The sequence below is a fragment of the Numida meleagris genome, chromosome 1 (genome assembly GCF_002078875.1).
Source record: "Numida meleagris isolate 19003 breed g44 Domestic line chromosome 1, NumMel1.0, whole genome shotgun sequence".
Classification (NCBI taxonomy): Eukaryota; Metazoa; Chordata; class Aves; order Galliformes; family Numididae; genus Numida; species Numida meleagris.
The window spans coordinates 192,094,031-192,113,398 of NC_034409.1; the positions used below are offsets into that span (position 1 = coordinate 192,094,031).

Sequence of the window (19,368 nt, forward strand, 5' to 3'; positions counted from 1 at the left end):
CTGCCCACCTCTGGCCATTTAAGCTCAGTGAGAACCTGAGTCACCGTTACTGCAACGTGAAAAACAGCAGAGCTGTTCACGTGGTGTTATGACCTGCTTTGGGAAACCAAGTTTACCTGCTCGGGACAGGGCAGCCAAATTTCTTCTCTTACCAGCAGAACTGGGAGAAGCTGTTTTGTTTAATGAAAGCTTACACGCTCTCTGGAGTTGCTCCAGTTCTGAAGATTTAATCTGATCTAATTTGATCTGCTGGGTCAGATCATGTCACAGGCACAGCAGAAGCCCTTTAACACCTAGAAGTTTTATTTAAACCAACACCAGCTAGGTTAGATGATATTAGAGCAGTTATCCAAAGCTTCTCTTTTACTCCCATCTCCAGGACCAATATTGTACTAACATCAGAGTTTTTTCTTAGTTGCTGTAAAAAAAAAAAAAGTTATTGTAAGCAGAAGTACAGCAAAAATGTTTCCAATTTGCTCCCGAAGGCTGGCCAAACAGCACAGACATGCCCTCACTCCTGCTAAAAGAATGGTTAAAACCACAAAGAAAGAGGCTGCGAACATAGGAAGCTAAACTACAAAGGGGAAGGTCTCAGGAGTTCTTATATAAGATACAGGTAATGGTATAACTCAAGAGGATTTCATGTAATCATGTATTTCGAGGCCCAAATGCTATCAGAAGCCCAACTGCTTTGAGTGAAACGATGTGGAAAAACAATTGTAGGACACAAGATGTTCCTAAATACAACAAAGTAACTGAAGAAAAGACCTTCATGTACAGGGCTAAGTCCTTTCCATAGTGATTGTCAGCATATCCCATCTTCCCAACACCACTTAATACAGAAAGGTCTAGTCTCCAAAGTTCAAAGAAAAGAAAGGACAAAAAAACACCTGAGTGAATAGAAAAACTCAATCTGTTCCCATTAGCACTGCAAACTAATGCAGTAGGGAGCTCGATTACAGAGACACATCCACAATATGACCTCAGATGGAGGTGGCTCATCCTGAGTGGGACGTGAGAGGTGAACCACGTTACTGCAGAGCCTATTGCCACCAGCTACATAATATTTAGAAAGCCTTCACGTGACCTCTGTTTAGGAAATAGGACAACATGGCCAAGGGGGAAAAAAGAAATAAAACCTTCAACATTTCAGCCTTCCATTTGGGATGGTGGATTTCGGCCGGGAAATCTTCTTAAAACAAAGGACTGTAAGAACATTTGCCACCTCCACGTGGTGTGAACATCTCATTAGCTGCACCACGGTTGCCTGAGGATCTTGTCCCTGCACCAAAACATGAAGGTTCACGAGTTACAGAGGTGCTGAGCACTTGCTTGTGTAAAGCTAAGCTGTCTGGGTATTTAAACTTCTCCTCCCGCTTAATTAACTTATAAATCCACGCAATTAAGCATCTGAGCACACAGGCACCCTTTTCATCTAACACTGCAGTTCTTCTACTGTTCACACTCTCTGGCATTTCTAATGGATTTTTTTTTTAATCAACATAATTGGAGCCAAGCACGTGTTCTTCATTAAGGCCCGTTCACTAGCTTCATAAGTTTTAGCTATTCATTTTGTCTGAAAACTGAAAAATCAAATAACCGTTTCTTCCCCCAAAAAGCAGCTGACAGAGACCAGCCACAGAAGTTCTCCCCGTTTTGCAGTTTTCAAGAGAAGGGCTGAACCAGGACGTGGTCTCAATCTTCATGCTGCACAGCTGAGCACCGTGGCTATGGTGCACCTGGTGGCGTGGTACCATCAGAATAACTCCGACACAAGACAGCAAGCATCACCAGGACCTGCTTCCTTCTTTGGGAAATTAAAACCAAAGTCATGACAATCTGTTCTCCATATTCACAGCCTAGCAGAAAAAAATAAAATATATCGGGAAGCCACATGTGCAAGTAGCGAGGTTTTACTGCAGACAAATACACCACATAATGAGGAAAAGTCTTCGAAATGTGGGATTTATGTGACCAGATGCAAACCTTTAGGGTAGACACTTCCCTCTTCTCTTTATAGCCAGTGGACAGAAGCAGGCAGGCAGCAATTCATTTCCTCCCAAAGCACACGGCCTGTCAGACGAATTGCAACTCAGCTTATGCCTGTTCCTCTCTTCTGGTTCTAAGAGGAACCTGCTCTCACAAAAACCATCTTTGGAAAGAATTTCCAGGCTGGCTGCTCCAGCCTGGGCTCCTGGAGGAGGTGGCAAAGCAGACTGTCTGGAAGGAGAAAAAGCACAGCCACCAGATAGAGACTGGAGGTTATTAGAAAGGAATAAATGCTGTCGTCAGTCTTTTGAGCGAGGTGTCACAGGTAAGCAGCAGCAGAGAAAGCACACCTGTAAGAAAACCTGAATCAATGCACGAGGTCAGAGGAAGGATTCAGGACTACACAGGGAATTCAACCTCAATTCCCAAGGAGTTTTCCCACCTAGGAAGGAAGCAGGTTAAAAAAAAAAGAAAACAGTATCCAGGTGAGGCCACCAATTCTGAATTTCAACTTCTGGAAGAAGGCAACGCACCACGTACTCCTTGATGAAGTATGCAGAATGCATTGATATGAATCAGCAGCAGAGCTGCTGTCCATCAAGCTTCATGAGCAACTGTTTCTGTTTTCTGGATTGTGATTCCCAAGGAAACAAGGGGGAAAAAATGCATGACCCCTGCACGTTTTCTTCTGTTTAACAAAGGTTTAATGTCAGGTAACAGAAGAGTTTTCTTCCCATGGACCGTACCTGAACACAACCAGAACTTCCTACCACGCCTTCTGGTTGTTGTACTCCAAAAGTGGAACCAGGAACCAGCACACTGAAATTTGTAGCAGAGCTTATAAGATAACGACTTTGGAATAAGCAACCTAGAGTTCAGTTTTCCTCCCACTCCCTTCTCTTCAGAATTAAGGCTGCTGCTTCCCGCAGACAACAGTGACACCTACTGCTAACACCACCAAATGGCACAACTCCTACCACGTAAACCTGGATGTTTTTTCCCATAACATCCCAAAAAACACACGTTAAACATTTGCTTCTAAAGGATCTCATTTGCCTAGTGTTACTACTACAGAACTGAAGTTTGCAAACTGCCTTGGAAGATGCCTTTCAAATGCAGCTTACTCCTCAAATCCAACTGCAGAGGTTATAAATCCTCTATCACACTTCCCCCCAGCTGATGTTCTTGAGCTACTGTATTAAAACAGATCTGGAGAAGGCCATTTTGTTAACATTCACACCCATACATCATGTTTTTCACGACCAGAGAGGCAGCTAAGACACCAACCAGAAGTGGGCAGGCACAGCAATGGTTCTAAACTGCACCCTGAAATAACTGCACCCTAGCAGTTACCTTCTGGATTACGTGGGAGGATTATGCAAAACACAAGTTCACTTCAGGAGTTCAACAGAAAAAAAAACCCAGTTGTGCAGCTGTTTTGTTCCAACTATGGCATCATCATCCGTGTAAGTTTTAGCGAGGTGCTTCTATTTCATGATTTGAATTCATTCCAAACTGCTTCCATTTTGTTGAGGGAAACAAAATAAGGGCTTTCCACGGAAGCTCCCTCTCAAAGGAGCTTCATGATTTCAACACTTGCAAGGCAGCCCACGGGCAAGCTCTGCAGGCAGTTGGACATCAGTGTGCTCAGGTGTGCACTGACAGCAGCAAGATGCATCAAGGCTCAGCTCCTTGCCACCAGCAGGACACCCACACCCTCGAGTCCAGAAGACTGATTTCATGTTTGGAAAGGCTCTTCCCACATGCATTGAAAAAGTTATCATGGGTAGATGGAACACTTTTCAAAATCCTTACCTAAGCAAAGAGAAGACATCGTAAGAGTTACGAACACAGTTCTGATCCACCTGGAGAAGACTGTTCTTCAGGGTACCTGAGTGATCCTTAAGGCAAAGAAAGAATGTTAAGTTAGAAATCATCTCGACTACCAGCATGCACTTGGATAAGACAACACATAACCCTGAATTTAATGTATTTTAAATCCATCCTCATCCAACTTTAAGTACTGTTGGTAGAAGTCATCTAAGAAGGCAACAGCGGCAGCTCAAGCCTGGGCTGCAACTACACTTGCCTATAAAAAATGTTCACGGTCCATCATTTTATCTGTGTTCTAGACACAATGAATTTTCTTGACTGATGAAAGCCCCACTCTTCACTCATGTTCTAGCATGCTTAAAAGATCAAATCTTAAGTTTCCAAAGACACCCACCGGTTTCTGGAAGTTACAACCAAATTGTGTCCTTCTTCAGAGATCAGAGTGCACGTTCTGCACTAACAGAGCCAGAACAAAACAGTGTGCAACAAGCAATTCTTCGCTCTGGAAAGCTCTGATACCAAACTTTTCCCTATCAGGAACAGCCACACAAGGTCTGTGAAATGCCACAGACTGTCAAACTGCCTCTTAACATGACAAAGCAAATTGTAAGAAGGTCGACCAACCTAGCAGCATTGCCAGAAGCTTAAAAGATTGCAGGGAAATAATAATATTCATTTTAGTACCTCAAGTATGCTCAAATAAAAGGTGGTATCAATGTACCTGAACACAACTGCAAGAATCCCTACCTATATATTGTTTGCCTGCCTCAGCAGGCTGTTTCCATATAGAAGGTGTTGAAATGCAGAGCTGTGTGTCAACACCTACAAGGCTGCATTAGCCCCAGGCCATGCAGTAGACATTACCTTCTGCCAAATGTAAGGTTCCACCTAAATAATCAGGAGATCTGTATGCTACATGGTGCATCACGTTGCAATGGAGGCACCCTACCAGCAGCCACCTCTGCTCCTCGCTCCCGTTCTCGAGGCTTTTGATGCTACGTGTTGAAATCCATAGTTACACCTCCAGAAAAAAAAAAAGTGGTCTACACAAACCATTCTCCTGTGAGGTAATTTGCAGAACACAGAGTAGAATCACAGAATCCTTGCAGTTGGAAGGGACCTTTAAAGGCCATCTGGTTCCACTCCCCTGCAATGAACAAGGATGCACACAGCTCCATCAGGTGCTCAGAGCTCCGTCCAGGCTGAGCTTGAGTGTCTCCAGCCACATCTCTGGGCAAAGGAGAGGTTTTGAACTTGGTTATTGAATAGGCTTGCCCTTCAGAAGTGGAGTTGTCTGCTTCTCTGCTGCAGTACACATTACAGGTACAGGCACCTGTACTTGCAACAAACACACAAAGGCTTTACTTCTGTAACATGGCTGAGATCCAGCTGCTTTAGGGGAAAAATAAAAAGTAGATGGCAGGGCTTCTACCTGTGCTGATGTAGGCTACGTACTATGAAGAGATACAGCTTTTCAAAGGACTTACTGCTCCACTGTTGAAAATGGAGCTGCAGCTCAGTATCCCTGAAGAATGTAACGTATTCTTCTGTCCCTCCTACCCCTGAGCACAGCTAAATGCTTTGAGTTGCTAAATGCACTTGTTTAAAAGATGTCACTGTAAGAGCAAAGGGCAAGCCTTGTGGGTTGGTAGCACCAAGTATCCAAGGGTTGAAAGAAGATTTGAAAGCCAGGAAGGCAAGGAGGGAAATGGAGAAGGATGGTTTTAGGAAAGCCACCACAATGACCTGAACTTATGCTGTTGAAGCTGGGCAAGAAGCTGCACTAGACACAAGCACGCAGCCTCAGGGAAAACCAAGAAGATTCAAGAAGAGAGCTAAAGGATCTGTACTTTAAATCCAGGCTGGCAGCTTCAAAATCTCTCCAGCTCACATCTATTTCTTATTCAAGCACTGGTCCTGTTCCAGAAAATCCAACTGGAGTTTCTCAGCACAGATACGAGGGAGGACGAAACTGATATGGGAACAAGCGTGCCAGTGGTCCCGCATCAGAACTGAAGGAAAGAGGAAAGTAAAATCGGACACAGTTGTTGCAAAAAGAGACAGAATTCTACTCAGATCTCTCAAAAAAAAAATCACTGCCCGATTTACTTCCAATTTAAGCATAAATAAAGTCTTGAACAAAAGCAGAAGTTGGAGGTACAATTCTATGGGAAGTCAGATGCGATTAAGGACAAAGCAGCTAGGCTTGCAGCCTACATCTGCTCTTACACTGAGAAGAAAAGCTGCAAGCACCAGAAAAGGAGTTACATGAGCACTGTGCTATACCTGCAGTGAATAGCTGCAGGGCTCAGAGGGCACAAAAGGCTTTGGCAACCTTCTTCCCAACCTTTTTCTTGCCTTAAGCCGAGTATACATTGCTGCAAGAAATCAGAAACTGAAGAACACAGTCATTGTTTCCTCCCTGGGTACCAGCAACAGCTATTCCAAGCATCTCTGTATTACCAAGGATACGGAATGTAAAGGCTTCCTGTCATTCAGTGGGGAAAAAGTTAAATAGTGGTATTAGCAAGAATAAAGCAATGCTTCTCTTATTCTGTTTAAGCAACAAATGCTATACTGTAATTGCCAGGTTCACATCGTATTTGTCTATCACGTGTGGCACTACAGCTTTCTGCCTCCCCAATTTGCAGCACAGGAGCTTCGTAGAGAGCAAGAATCCCGTGCACAAAGACGTACTTTGAAGGTTACCTTGTAGGAAAGCAGGCTGGAAGGTTCTAAAGGAACAGCTGAAGGGCATCACATAGTGAAGATGTAGATTTCCAGTGCTTTGAGTTCAAAGTTAACAGTTTAGTTCATATGGGCACATTGTTCTTGCTGTTTGATCACCAGGGATGAATCAATTTGATCAGGAAGCCGCCAGCTTTAATCAAGAAAAATACTTGTGGCAGCACTTAGTGTTCCTATCCTACTACAGAGTGTTCTGCTACAACAGCTTCCAGGCTCCCACCTCTTTTATCATAGACGAGTTGATAAGACAGGAGATGGGAACTTGCATTTTATGAATCAAGTCATGCTCAGCAGTCCATCTATAACACATTTTGAAACACTGAGTTGATAAGAAGTCTCCAGAACGTTTTGTTCCAACCAACTCCCTGCTTTGGCTCATTAGTCATCTTCTTTAATGAAAAGGACATTGGGCTTCTTTAATGAAAAGGACATTGAGAATCATCAAAATTTAGTTTTCCCATTAATAAAATCCACTTCATCTTAAGAATTCATAAATCTAGTCTGGCTATTTCAACAGCAGTTCAAAGGGTAGTTAAATTAACAGAGCTTCTTTGGAACAATGGGAAAAAAAATGAGCTAGGAGTACCCTACTCTAACTATTCATAACGAGATGTGTACAAACAGGACACTGCCAACACCAGCTGCAGTGTGGTTGTGCAGAAGGTTTTCAGCAGACTTGCAAAATGGCATTTGGGCACACCTACTGTCAGAAGGCTTCCTGGGTGCCAGAAGATAAAAATAAAAAAAAAAAAAAGCACCCTCAGAAACCAGAAAACACTGACGTCGCCAAACAGAAAAGGTGCCGGGTGCAGATTGCATAGGAACACTGTCACGCACCTGACAAAAAGAATCCCTGCCTGAAGGCTTTAGGCAGTGCTTGGTAATAATAGCTGGGACACCCACCAAAGCGAGGCTGCTTCCTATTTAGAACATTCAGCATTAACTGGAAAACTACGGAGTAACTGATTAAGAACAGAAATGCTCCTTAGGTACGCACAGCTTCTGAGAGTTACAGGAAGAGTTAGTGCCAATGTGTTTGGTTTGACCTGCAGACAAGTGAGTTACGTACAGGAGGTAGGTATTATACAAGGTGGTTTGGTTGAGGTACTCACCAAAAGAAACCAGAAGCTACAGAGCAGGGTGACTAAAGTTTCCAGCCCTTGCAGCTAGAATAAACTAGAACTCTATCTCTCCCTGCACAGAGATCTGGACAGGCTGCATCTCTGGGCTGAAGCCAATGGGATGAGGTTCAACAAGACCAAGTGCCGGGTCCTGCACTTTGACCACAACAACCCCAGGCAACGCTACAGGCTTGGGGCAGAGTGGCAGGATGGTTGTGTGGAGGAAACAGGCCGGGGGGATTGGTCGATGCTGGGCTGAGCATGAGCCAGCAGTGTGCCCAGGTGGCCAAGAAGGCCAATGGCATCCTGGCTTGGATCAGAAATAGTGTTGCCAGTAGGAGCAGGGAAGTCATTGTCCCTCTGTACTCAGCCCTGGTGAGGCCCCATCTCGAGTACTGTGTCCAGTTTTGGGCCCCTCACTGCAAGAAAGACATTGAGGCCCTGGAGCGTGTTCAGAGGAGGGTGACGAAGCTGGTGAGAGAATGACTGCAATGGGCTGCCCAGGGAGGTGGTGGAGTCACCAGCCCTGGAGGTGTTCAAGAAACATTTAGATATAGCATTGAGAGACATGGTTTAGTGAGAAGTGTTGGTAATAGGTGAATGGTTGGACTGCATGATCTCGTAGGTCTTTTCCAACTTTGATGATTCTATGAAAATGCTAAGCTCTAAGTCTTGCACGAATGGCTCAAATGCCCAAGCAACAGAAGCAAGATAACAGTTCTAATCCACCGTGTCGAAAAAGTATTCCTTCTCAAAAGCAAAGTATTTTAATGTCCTGAGCACCCAAGCATGAAAATTTAAGTCTAGAAATTGAATTTCAGCTCGTCACCAGTATGACACGCCTGAGCAAGTGATATCAATGATATCCTCACCTTCTGTTCGTATGAAGCTCCGTAATAACCATCATTGAGACCAAAAATAATCTCGTTCGGGTTTCTTGCATGTATCTGCAAGAAAAGAAAACAAGTGATTTTAAGGTCAACCTACTATGGCTTTACTGAGCATGAATTGCTCTATTTGACGGTCAAATGCAGTTCTTCAGCTCCTGTAAGCTCAGAAGCAGAAGAAACTTGAGAGCAAACTGAATTAAACCACAGAAAAAGCATTTGCTTCACAGCTTTCATAACAGTGGCCGAGTACGTCCAGCCACGTACCTTAGAATCACAAAGAGCGGCCAGAGCTTCTTTCCTGCTGTTGCTATCAGCAAATTAAGAAACTGGGAAACCAGTCAAAGAAGCCTCAAGAGTAATTAGCTTTCACATCCCATTATTTAAAATGATACTCAGATGTAGGCTATTGTGGTCATAATAGACACAAAATTAGCATTTATCCTGTCCAAGGTAGCTGCTGCTGAAGGACTGGCCAGGCAACAGATCGCTGGTGGGAGGTGCTGACTGACTACTTCTGCATCCTGTGTAGTTTTCCATCCTCCTTCCTCTCTTTTTTTTACTCTCACTTATTAAATTGTCTTCATTTCCACCCACCCAAGAGGTTTTCCCCTCACTCTTGCTCTCCTGACCATTCCCAGTCTACCATTGGGTGGGGGGAGCTGAGCCAAAGCTGGTGGCTGCTACTGGGACCAACGCACCACGTGAACCCACCGCAGTCATCCTCTATGAAGCTTTCTTCCCAAGCTTTGAAACAACCCCATTTAAAATGACCAGTAAGAAACAAAACAGTTCTCCAGATCTTACACAGCAAAAATCTTTAGACTGAGGATTTCTGATGTTGCGTCATTACTACGAGAATACGCTGGAACTGTCGTATTCACAATCATTATGAACTATGCTAATTAACTCTAGGTACAACCACACTGCTATTTCTGGGAACCAATTTCAGTGCTGCCATTTAAAGCACCAAGGGCTGGCAGTGTCACCTGGGAGGCTCAGTCAGCAGTGGTAATTGAAAATAAGTGTTCAGCTAGTCAGGATTCAAGGCTCTGAATTGAGCTAACACAAATCTAAACCCTAAGACTTTACAGTATGCTCTTCTAACGTGTTCATTTTGTTTCTCACTAATCTGTATTTGCTCATCCAGCTGTTAAAATTCTTCAAGTCAGAAGGAGAGGAAAACCTGTTTTTGCGTTACCTGCTGTCCCAAGTACTTCAATCCATCCAGATTGACCTTCCATTCAATGAGAAGCTGGAAGTGCTCCTTCTTGCCACCCCAGATCCTCACAACGAAACACGAGACGGACGTATCAAGACGATCAGGCATTATCCCAAAGTCCAAGCTCCTCCAGGTTGGATTCTGTTGTTATTCAAAGGGGGATAAGAACAAGTGAAGCTGGAAGTAGTCCTGGCCTCTAAGCACGGTATTAGAACGTAGCAGTCTGTGTCAAACAAGGATTTTAACACGAAACCATTTCATCACGAACGGCGGCCACTTCAGGTTCTACAAAGAGTTGAAATCGACAGGCTCTGCTGCTGCTTTTTTCTGTTTTTTTAAAGATAGTTCTTGGGTTAAACACTATATGCAGTATTCAGTGAGCTCTGCTGCCTTCTATTAAAGGCACTGAAGAATTACTTCATTAATTGAGTTCAGCCAAATCAAGAACTTCTAAAGTGGACGCAGTGCTATCTCCCACATCATAATTTAGCTTCTGAAAACCAAGGCATAGCTTTCATTGCAAAAGCTGAGCTGAAACTGATCTGCTCCCCAATAATTAAGATGGCATCACTTATTTACAGGTTTGTTCACATTCTCCTCCTCCTTGACTGATGCTGATAGCAAGCCTCAGGTGTTGACACTGAGAGCTCCTCTTCGTTCTGAGTTCAGGCCTGCATCTCAGCAAGAAAGCAGCGTATATGAAGCTCAATTACAAACATTACAGAATCACAGAATGGCCTGGGTGGAACAGGACCTCAAAGATCATCTGGTTTCAACCCCCCTGCTGAGTGCTGGGCTGCCAACCACCAGACCAGGCTGCCCAGAGCCACGTCCAGCCATTATTCCACTAGAACTCAGATTTGTGAACACGAAGCACTCCAAGAACTGGTTCACTTCTGATAACATTCCGGCTAAGGACTTAAAGAATCTTTTGCAATTGGCCCAAACTACAACCACACCAAGTCAATCCAACACTACCGGTGGCAGCAGCCAGTTATCAGCTTTTGGATTCAACCACAGGGCATCCAAATGCAGAAATGGGAAAATTATGTGTAAACCCTCTCTTTTCCTTGACTTCCTGGATGGTAAGAAATGGTAACTCCTCCAAAGCAAAAGCAGGAGGTCTGTACACACCATCACAAGACTGAGCCTTCCATTCCAGTATTTAAGCAGCCTGGAGCAGGCCAGACATCAATGAACTCCCATTAGACAAGTCAGAATGAGAGGCTTCTGAAAAGAACAGGGGGACAAAGTTACCCAGTGAGTTTTACAGAAGGAGTACAAACTTGGGCAAGTTCACAGCCTTGCTGATGCAGGCAGCTTTCCCCCATTCAAGAGTTTTTCAAAGCACCTAGAGCCCTGAGTGCTGTAAATGATGCAGTTCCACCTCCTTGGTGCGGATCTTAACAAGTCTGTTCAGCAGGTTTCCAAACTGCCTTGCCCAACACTTGCAGCATCCTACTCCCAGGCAGGTACCCCTTCTCAGCAGTAATAAACTCTTCAGTTCTGGTTCTTTCACAGATCTGAACTGGATAATTTAGGAACTAACACGTTTCCAAACTTCAGTTTCTTAAAGCAGCTAGCTCTGAAGAGAATATACACACAAGTAGATGTAAAAACACAGTTACTGCTACTTTGCCAATTTGGTGTCCTCAGCGTTCGAAATAGACACCTGTTGTGAAACTTAACCTGGACACTAAAGAGTTCTCACATCAAAGTGGTCCACCCTGGGAGGGCTTAGTCCCATTTGCAGAGGTACCAACTCATCTTTGTTCCACAGCTGTGAAAACAAACACGCAGATCTACTGTTCTGAACTCACTGTTCCAACTTTTGTGAAAAGAGCCTGAGAAGGAGGAGGAGAATGCAATGCTCCTAAAAGGAGCAGAGTTTAAATACACGTTTAAGAGTCATGGTAGGCAGCTGAGAAATGTACACACTGCAGCAAACACATAACGTCAAAAGAAAAGGGTTTCTTTTATATGAGAATAACTTACCAGAGAATTCTTGATCACTTCACTCTTATAAAACTCTAAGGAAAAAAAGAGTGAAAAACATGTTTAGATTGGCTTAAACACTGATACAAATCTTAACATTTGAAACAAAAAGCCAAAACGAGTAACGCTCTTGAAATACAAATGCTAACGGGTCTAGTCCGTCAGGAACAGATTCCTAAGAAAGACTTTGAAGTGCAGCCAGCTCTGTTAAGCAAGAGAACTCACTGAATTATTAGAAGCCATTATTAAATTTAAAGTCTCGTTTTTATACCCAAGATGTACCTCAGGAATTCCTGTGCCTTTGGTTTCTGGGAAAAGAATACAGGCTGGTAATTTACAGTATTTGGCTGCCGCTTTCCGTTTGACTAGTTTGTCCTATGGCATCTTCCTGGAAGAGTGCAGAAGGGATAAAGTGATTGCACTACTTCCCTGAAGAGCAAGGGTGACCTGTTCCTGATGCTTAGAAAGAGAACCTCAAGGTGCCAAGAACCCTGTACTGAAATAGAGATAGACAATGGCTGAGACACAGCCCTTGGCTCTCCCAGCCAAAAGAGCACGAAGTCTTTATGCAGACAGCAATGGAGGCTGAAGCACAGATTTTGTAGAAAACCTCTCAGTTTACTAAAGTCAAAGGAAAAATCTTCTGACAAGCCAGAACATTCCACTCCAGGTTCTAACAGCCATCACAGGAGCCCAAGCAGCAGGCTCGAGTTATATACATCCTTCACACAGCGACCTCAAAAAAGCAAAGGTCCAACGATGCTAGCTGAAAATAAAGCTTGAAAATCCCCTTTCAAAGCTCCAACTGTTGACAGACCCAAAAAGAAGACAAAAAATCTTCTCCCTCCAGAATGAGGAACTATCGGTTGCAGTGGGAAGCAAAGCGTTAGAAAGGAGATCTAACATTCACAGGTGTCGAAAGCAGAACAGATGAATGGATGCTCCTTGCCATCAGCTGACAACAGTATTTTTGGAAAGTGTCAATAGCATCAAGTGTTGGCTTAGGCTCAGTACAGTAACTGGCGTCCAGAAGCGTTAGCTTCCCTGTGAATTTCTAAGTTCCTAAATTCCTTCAACTCGAGTTATTGCTTGGGAGAAAGGAGAGCAACCAAAACAGGCTTATTTAAGGAACTCTACCAAAGCTGCCACCTGCTTTGTTTCCTTGCCTACTTCCCCTGAAGGCTTTTATCAAGCTCAGGAAACTCAAGAGCGCTCTTCCGCTGCGAGTGTAAATGATGCAAATAGCGGCAGCAGGTTGTCGAGGCAAGAAAGAAGAGGAAGTTAGTGTCCTGAAAGAGCCCTTGGTGAGAAAGTCAACGGGAAGCCTGGATTACCTTTGTATATCTTGGTGTTATCACACAGGTGAAGAGTGAAGTACGTGTCCAAGAGGCGGTAACCGTTCTTATTGATGATGTTACGGGCAGCAATGTTGCGAAGATGACGAAGCCGGCGCTAAAAACAGGAAAATAACGAATGGTTTAAGGAACTGAGAATGAGATGAGGCTTTTCTTATCATTAGAATGATTTTCAAAACACCAGAGACTTACCTTTTTTGGCAGAAATCTTGGCGTTAACAATAAGCATTCATCTAAGTCATCATAAACCGCCTGGACAAGCAGCAACAAGCCCCCCATGAGCTCAGATTAAGCAAAACTGATACACAGAACAAGCTGCTCTTCCACGTGCCCTGTACATAACTTCTACTCCACACATCTACATCACTCCAACCATTCAAGCACTTCCCAGCAATACATGACAGTACTGGCACAGGACAGCAGCCTATCACCCAGATCCTCTGCATCATCGCATTGGAAACGTGGCCAAGCCTGAAGCACGCCCAAGAAGAATTAGACAAGGAGCTCTGACAAGCTACCACGGCCCAAAGCCAAACGTAATGGGCTGAACGAGGCTTCCTGGGGTCACAGCAACCCTGGAAACTGCTGCTTGCCTGCATACAGCCTGTCCTAAAGGGTTTTTCACAAGAGTCAAACGGGCATCACCGGGTTTGGAATCACAACGTGATGCTTTAATGGTATCACTTATTCCTGGGGGAAGGCACTTTCGAAGGAAGGGAAACTAACGCAGAAGGAATATTCAATTTCTGTTGACATGGCAGACTCAAAAGCATCAGTGGATAAGCTTCAGCTTCATTTCTGTTTGGCCTGTTTATGAGACCGTAAGAAGAGCCTGCAAGAGAATCATAGAGGGGGGGAACCATGGGGGGAACCATGGGGGGAACCATGGGGGGAACCATGGGGGGAACCATGGGGGGAACCATGGGGGGAACCATGGGGGGAACCATGGGGGGGCCGAGAAATATCACAGGACAGTCACTCCCTGCTGTATGCAGGCAACGTAAAATAAAATTAATCCTTTACACTGCTCAATTACAAAATCACACACAGTCTTCTTCGTTAGAAATTGGTATCGAGAACGTGGACAGAAACAACATGCTTCATTTCAAACCTGTATGGATGTCGTCCAGTATTTCAAATCTCCTCTTAAAGCTGTGCAGTTTTCCGGGTGGTTTTATTAGAGAAACACTAATACCCTAAAAACACCCCTTAAGAAAGGTGCCAAGGTTTCACGTGTCAAACCTCTCAGCTTCAGCAGGATACAAGTCAATCATCTACCAAGCTCACTCTTTAATAAGAAAAAGAAAGAAATTAAAAGAGAGAACAGCTCTTCTGGGAAGAAGAAGGGCAACTTTCTCCAGTTCCTTTTCAGATTACAAACTAATTGCGTGACAGGTTGAAGTAATGGGTTACAACAAATTTACCCTCCAGCAAAGCCAAACAAGTTTCTCCTCTTTTATTTCACGAGCTGAGGTTTCGAAAAAGCTGCAGAGCGTCGTGACCTGCACTTGCATCTTAGGGAGCACAGCCAAGTTCTTATCTCCATGTTTTCTGACTTGTTTGCACCCGTTAAAGCCTGGAATTTTTTTGTAAAAACCTCAGGTCTCGCTCCTTCCAAACCAGCTGGAAGGGGAACGTTCCGTTTGGGGCTGTGAGACCGCAACACAGTTCAGGTCACGAATGTGTACTTAAATCTCCAGCTTGGCCATTGCTCTTCCTCCCTTCTGTCCCACTCAGCCAACCTGGCAGGGAACAGCTTCCAATTACATGCACAATTTCCTTGTTTATGCTCCTAAGTATGAGATAATAACGAGAGAAGGACGTGGACCCTGAAAACAAACCTTCTCCTTGCCCGCCACATCTTCACTACGGATGTATCACACCATTCTGATTTCCTCAGAGCTCTACAGCAGCAGCAGCAGCATCCAGAGCTCATTAACCTCACCTGGCCAAAAGATAATTCGAGTTTTAGCCAAGAGACCAACAGCTACAGAAGCAAATCCAGCAGCCCATTCAACCGGGCACCGAAACTCTTCACCAAGGGCTTGCAGCTGTTCTCTTTTGCTGGGTTAGTTTCACCAGACCAGTTCCTCGGCGTGGTGCACAGCGTGGCTGGTGCAGGGACCAGCAGCTGAATGCTGAAGTGAAACCAGCAGCTCCCAACGTGTGCAGAGCCACGTACAGCCCAGCACTTGGACAAGCAAAGGGAAAAGCAGTTCGTGGTCAGGTAGCGGCCCCTTTCCAAATGCAGAAGCCACTCCTTATAGAGAAGTAACCCACCACGCTTCAGCCCAAATACAACAGATGCAAATAAGCCTGAGTTCTTTCATTTCCTTCTTTCTCTCAGGTGAAGTGGGAAGAAAGCTGTCGCTTCTCATCAGAGATAGGTTTAGCTATTTATGTGCTACGAAAAGTACCAAGAGCTCTTAAACGCAAGAAGGGAACCCCTACAGATGAGATGCTCTGCAACCAGAGCAGCCGTTCCACGAAGCCTGGCTTCAAAAACCAAATACAGGTGCTAAAATAAATACATCAGTACGTGTGATAAATGCTTTGGCAACATTGTGAGTCGCATAACTCAGAACAGGGCAGCTGCGCTCATGAGCTGATAGCTGAGGATCTGCTTTCTTGAAAATAAAAAGATGAGCCAAATACGCAGATATCATTTCACTCAGTATTTCCACCTACCTTGAAAACAAGTGGGCACAAACCAGGGAAAGAGATCCACTTGTTTCCCCTTAGCAGAAATCCTGCTCCTATCTAAAAACACTGTGAAAGGCAACGGTAAATGTGCAGCCATCCCAAAGCTATGCTATGCAGAGGGGCTGACCATGAATGCTGTACAGAAGAGCAGAGCCTGCCATCAGCATCCACCCCTCCCATGTGCAGAGCCACAGAATTGGCTTCCTACAGCTCCAAAGCAGCACGCAGCTGCCACAAAGCTCAGCAAGGCCTTGCTCTGTAACGACCAGATCCCCTCCAAAGTCAGCAGCCTTTCTTACTGAAGGGAAGCATTCCGTTTTCATCATCCTGAAGAACTGTGATCAGCTGTTTAATGGATCTACTGTTCCTACTCGGTGACCTTCTGGGAATCTCCAGATTTACCGCGGGCCATGAGCACATCGGGTTGCTACAGAAGCAAGAACTTTGACCAGCTTCCTTATTAATACCTCCCCTTTCTCACCAGATGAAAGTCAGAAGACGACAAAGGAAACGAGCGTTGCTGTAGCAAGCTCTCCCTGAACCACTCAGAGAAGAGTGCCTACCTGTAACAGCCTAAAGCATTCCTGGCATTTCTCAAGTGTTTGCTCAAGGTCACGTCATGGGTAGCGAAAACAAGAACGGAGAGTTCAGACTCTGGTTCTATCTTAACCATTTTATCATTCTCTTACAGGAACTGGATGACACTGGAAAAAAAAAAAAATGCAAATATGTCCAAGTCGGATGAGAACAGAGAGAGGATTCTGGCTTTGCTACTCACCCACCACACCACGAGCTCAAGCGCCAGCCATGAACTCAGGAATCCAGATTACTAACACGGGCAACAGCTGAATGCATTCTTCACCTCCTTGACACGTTAAAACCAACTTGCAGAGATGCAAAAGTTCAGGAACTTCCAGCAAGAGCCATTCGATGTGCTTAGCTGCCACGTAGCCCCTCTGTGAAAGGAGGCAACAGCTGGAAGCTCCTCCAGATGTTAACGGGAGAACGACAGCGGGCCAGCTGCTCCCATGCTCATGAGCAGGGGTTCAAGAATTGTTGGGATAGTCCAGCTCCCAAAGGGCATTGTTAATGGGGATGTTTTTTGAATGGAATTTCAAGTGACGCGGCCAGGAAAAAGTTTTTATAAACCCATGGCTGGACTGGAAAAAAGTCTTCATTCCGCTCACCCCATTCTGAGTGACAGCCCATGTAACACACATCAAGTGCAAGGCATCATCCAAGGTCAGGAAAGCCTCTCTTGTTCGAGAAAGAACAGTAGCTGGGGAGGGGAAGAAGAACAAAAAGCAAAGCACACCCTTGCTTTGCCATAGAGAGTAAATCCAAGAGCAAAACCAGCGTTAACAAGGCTGGGAAACCATCCCGTACAAGCAAAGCCTCAGTTTACAGAAGCGACTTTAGAAGCCCACAGGTGCCAAAAGCAACGCAGCGCTCAGGGTTCTCCCAGCTGCCAGCATTCCTGAAAAGCAATCTGTTTTCCTCCAAGAACAAGACGTTTCAACGCGGGTTACAGCTTCAGCGTCCATTCTACTCCACTTGGCCATCAGCAGAGCAATCGATCCACAAGAATTTTTGAGTTGAACACCAAGATTCAGTCTTCTTTTTTGGATGTTCCAGGAATTCTTTCCAGGCCAGGATCAGGTGGGAGCTCTGCACAAGCTGGTACAGACCTCAGTTTTACCCAGCTTTCCCAATCTCCTGGCTCGCTTGATGACCCGCAGCGACTCGGAAAGAATGTAAGCAAAAATCCCTCCAGCTATTTCAGCACGAAAGCAGGGGGCAAAGATTAGTTAGCAGCACAAACATGACTACAGCAATTCCAGTGATTTCCAACTCGGCAGAACCGAGCTTTGCAAAACTTGGGTCTCTGAATGCTTGCCCAGCTCTCAGCACTCGGGTGTTGGCTGCCTTGTGTAAAAAGGCAGAGAATACCAAGTTCTAAAGAAGCTTATTAAAACACAAACTTCCCTCAGCTAACGAGCGTTAGTAATTATCACAGCAACTCGATGTTACAACTATATTCCCCTGCATTTCCACTAACTGCCTGCTTTTGCTCACCTGTACCAGCTTTAAGACTGAGCATCAGCCACGCGACCGGACTCGTTGGAAGTCAGACAGGAGACAAGAAATCACACTTCATTAGGTGACTTAAGTCAGGTTTTTCATTAGGTTTAGGTAACTTCCATCCTGCCTTGTGTTCCAGTTTGATGCCAAGCACTTTTATTCAAGTGCCAGGCCTCCCAGAAGGGCTGGTCCATCCTGCTGCAGCATGCAAAGCCTTTAATAGCAAAAGAGCGTGCAGAGGGAAGTTTAAATCCTACTGAGATGCAGTGCTGATTAAAACCACTGTTTATAGTACAGAAGGAAGGACAAGAAAATGCTTGTCTTCCAATTTACACACTTGCTAGGAAGATTTACGTCCAAGTTTCACAGGGAAACACTGACTTTCCCGAGCTCATCTTATGACAGCTCCGGGTCAAGAGAGTCACACACGATTTCAGAGCTACTTCAAAGGGAAACCAGAGGGATTTAATTGCAATTTCATAGCATGCACCACAAGGGATTGCTGGGATTCTGTTTTAACATCTTTTCAGCACGCGCTTGAAGACGTTCAGGCCTTCAAGCCACGCAAGCATCAGTCGGTCAACAAGTCATTTGTGGACGTCCTCGTAACTGCATCCTCTTTTTATCTTAATTTACTCCGGACCAACGATGGGATTCCACAGCAGTTTAGGAACTTAATTGCCCTTTTAAGCAAATAACCACTTTCTGGCAACAGTTTAAGGATGCGCTGTAGGAATGTAACTGCAGCTTGTCCTGCTTCTCTCACGTTGTAAAGGAGCGACTGAAGGAAAAGATTTCAGGCAGAACTGTGGATTTGAGTTCCCGGTTCCTCAGAGGAAGATGCTTCCTTTCTTTTACACTTACACACACCTGGAAGGCTTCTGAATGATTTCCTTTAGGTGGAAAACAGACCTCTGAAGCTTTCACCCGACCATGCTGAGGCTCAATAAAGGCTCCCAGTGATTCTTTGTCTGCCACAGCTCCTCCTGTTTCCGCACTGAGGGGCTCAGCGAGGGCAGTCAGGACATGGAAGGCGTTGTTCAGAGGACACTGAATCTTCTGGAACTGATGCAGGGAGAAAGCAAAGGAGGAAGAGCAAGCAAAGCCTTTGTATTTGAGATGGCCCACGGAGACGTAGCCAGAGAAAAGTTGTACTTGGAGTATGAAAGAGTCCTTCATTACCTGAACAGGGAACTAAAGAAATGCAACCATCTGAAGTCAACGTTGCATTCAACAAAATACGCCAGACTGTGGCACAATCTACTCCTCTAAAACTAATGAAAACAGCAACAGTAGTATAAAAAAAACCCAAATAACTAAGATAGCTGGTCATAGAATAGCTATATAATACTCTTGGAAGGCAACTAAGCCCTGTGGTCCCTCCTCCCTTTGCAGCCTCTCATGAGCAAGGCCACGACGAACCTTCCTCATTA

At 44.8% G+C, this 19,368-nt stretch overlaps 1 protein-coding gene across 4 annotated transcripts in view; it reads right to left on the reverse strand.

The window, feature by feature from the left end:
* The window catches only part of UVRAG (UV radiation resistance associated), an 83,770-nt gene that overhangs the window by 57,403 nt on the left and 6,999 nt on the right, over positions 1-19,368 (reverse strand). For 2 of the 4 annotated variants that reach the window (XM_021383529.1, XM_021383534.1), the window contains 5 exons: positions 13,130-13,247; positions 11,796-11,830; positions 9,780-9,941; positions 8,564-8,638; positions 3,805-3,890 (listed from right to left, as the gene is read on the reverse strand). In XM_021383529.1, the coding sequence (XP_021239204.1) occupies positions 3,805-3,890; positions 8,564-8,638; positions 9,780-9,941; positions 11,796-11,830; positions 13,130-13,247 (476 nt within the window). Of the gene's footprint in view, positions 1-3,804; positions 3,891-8,563; positions 8,639-9,779; positions 9,942-11,795; positions 11,831-13,129; positions 13,248-13,342; positions 13,979-16,416; positions 16,558-19,368 lie in introns of those variants that run through there. The other 2 variants (XM_021383543.1, XM_021383526.1) reach the window with 2 other exon arrangements.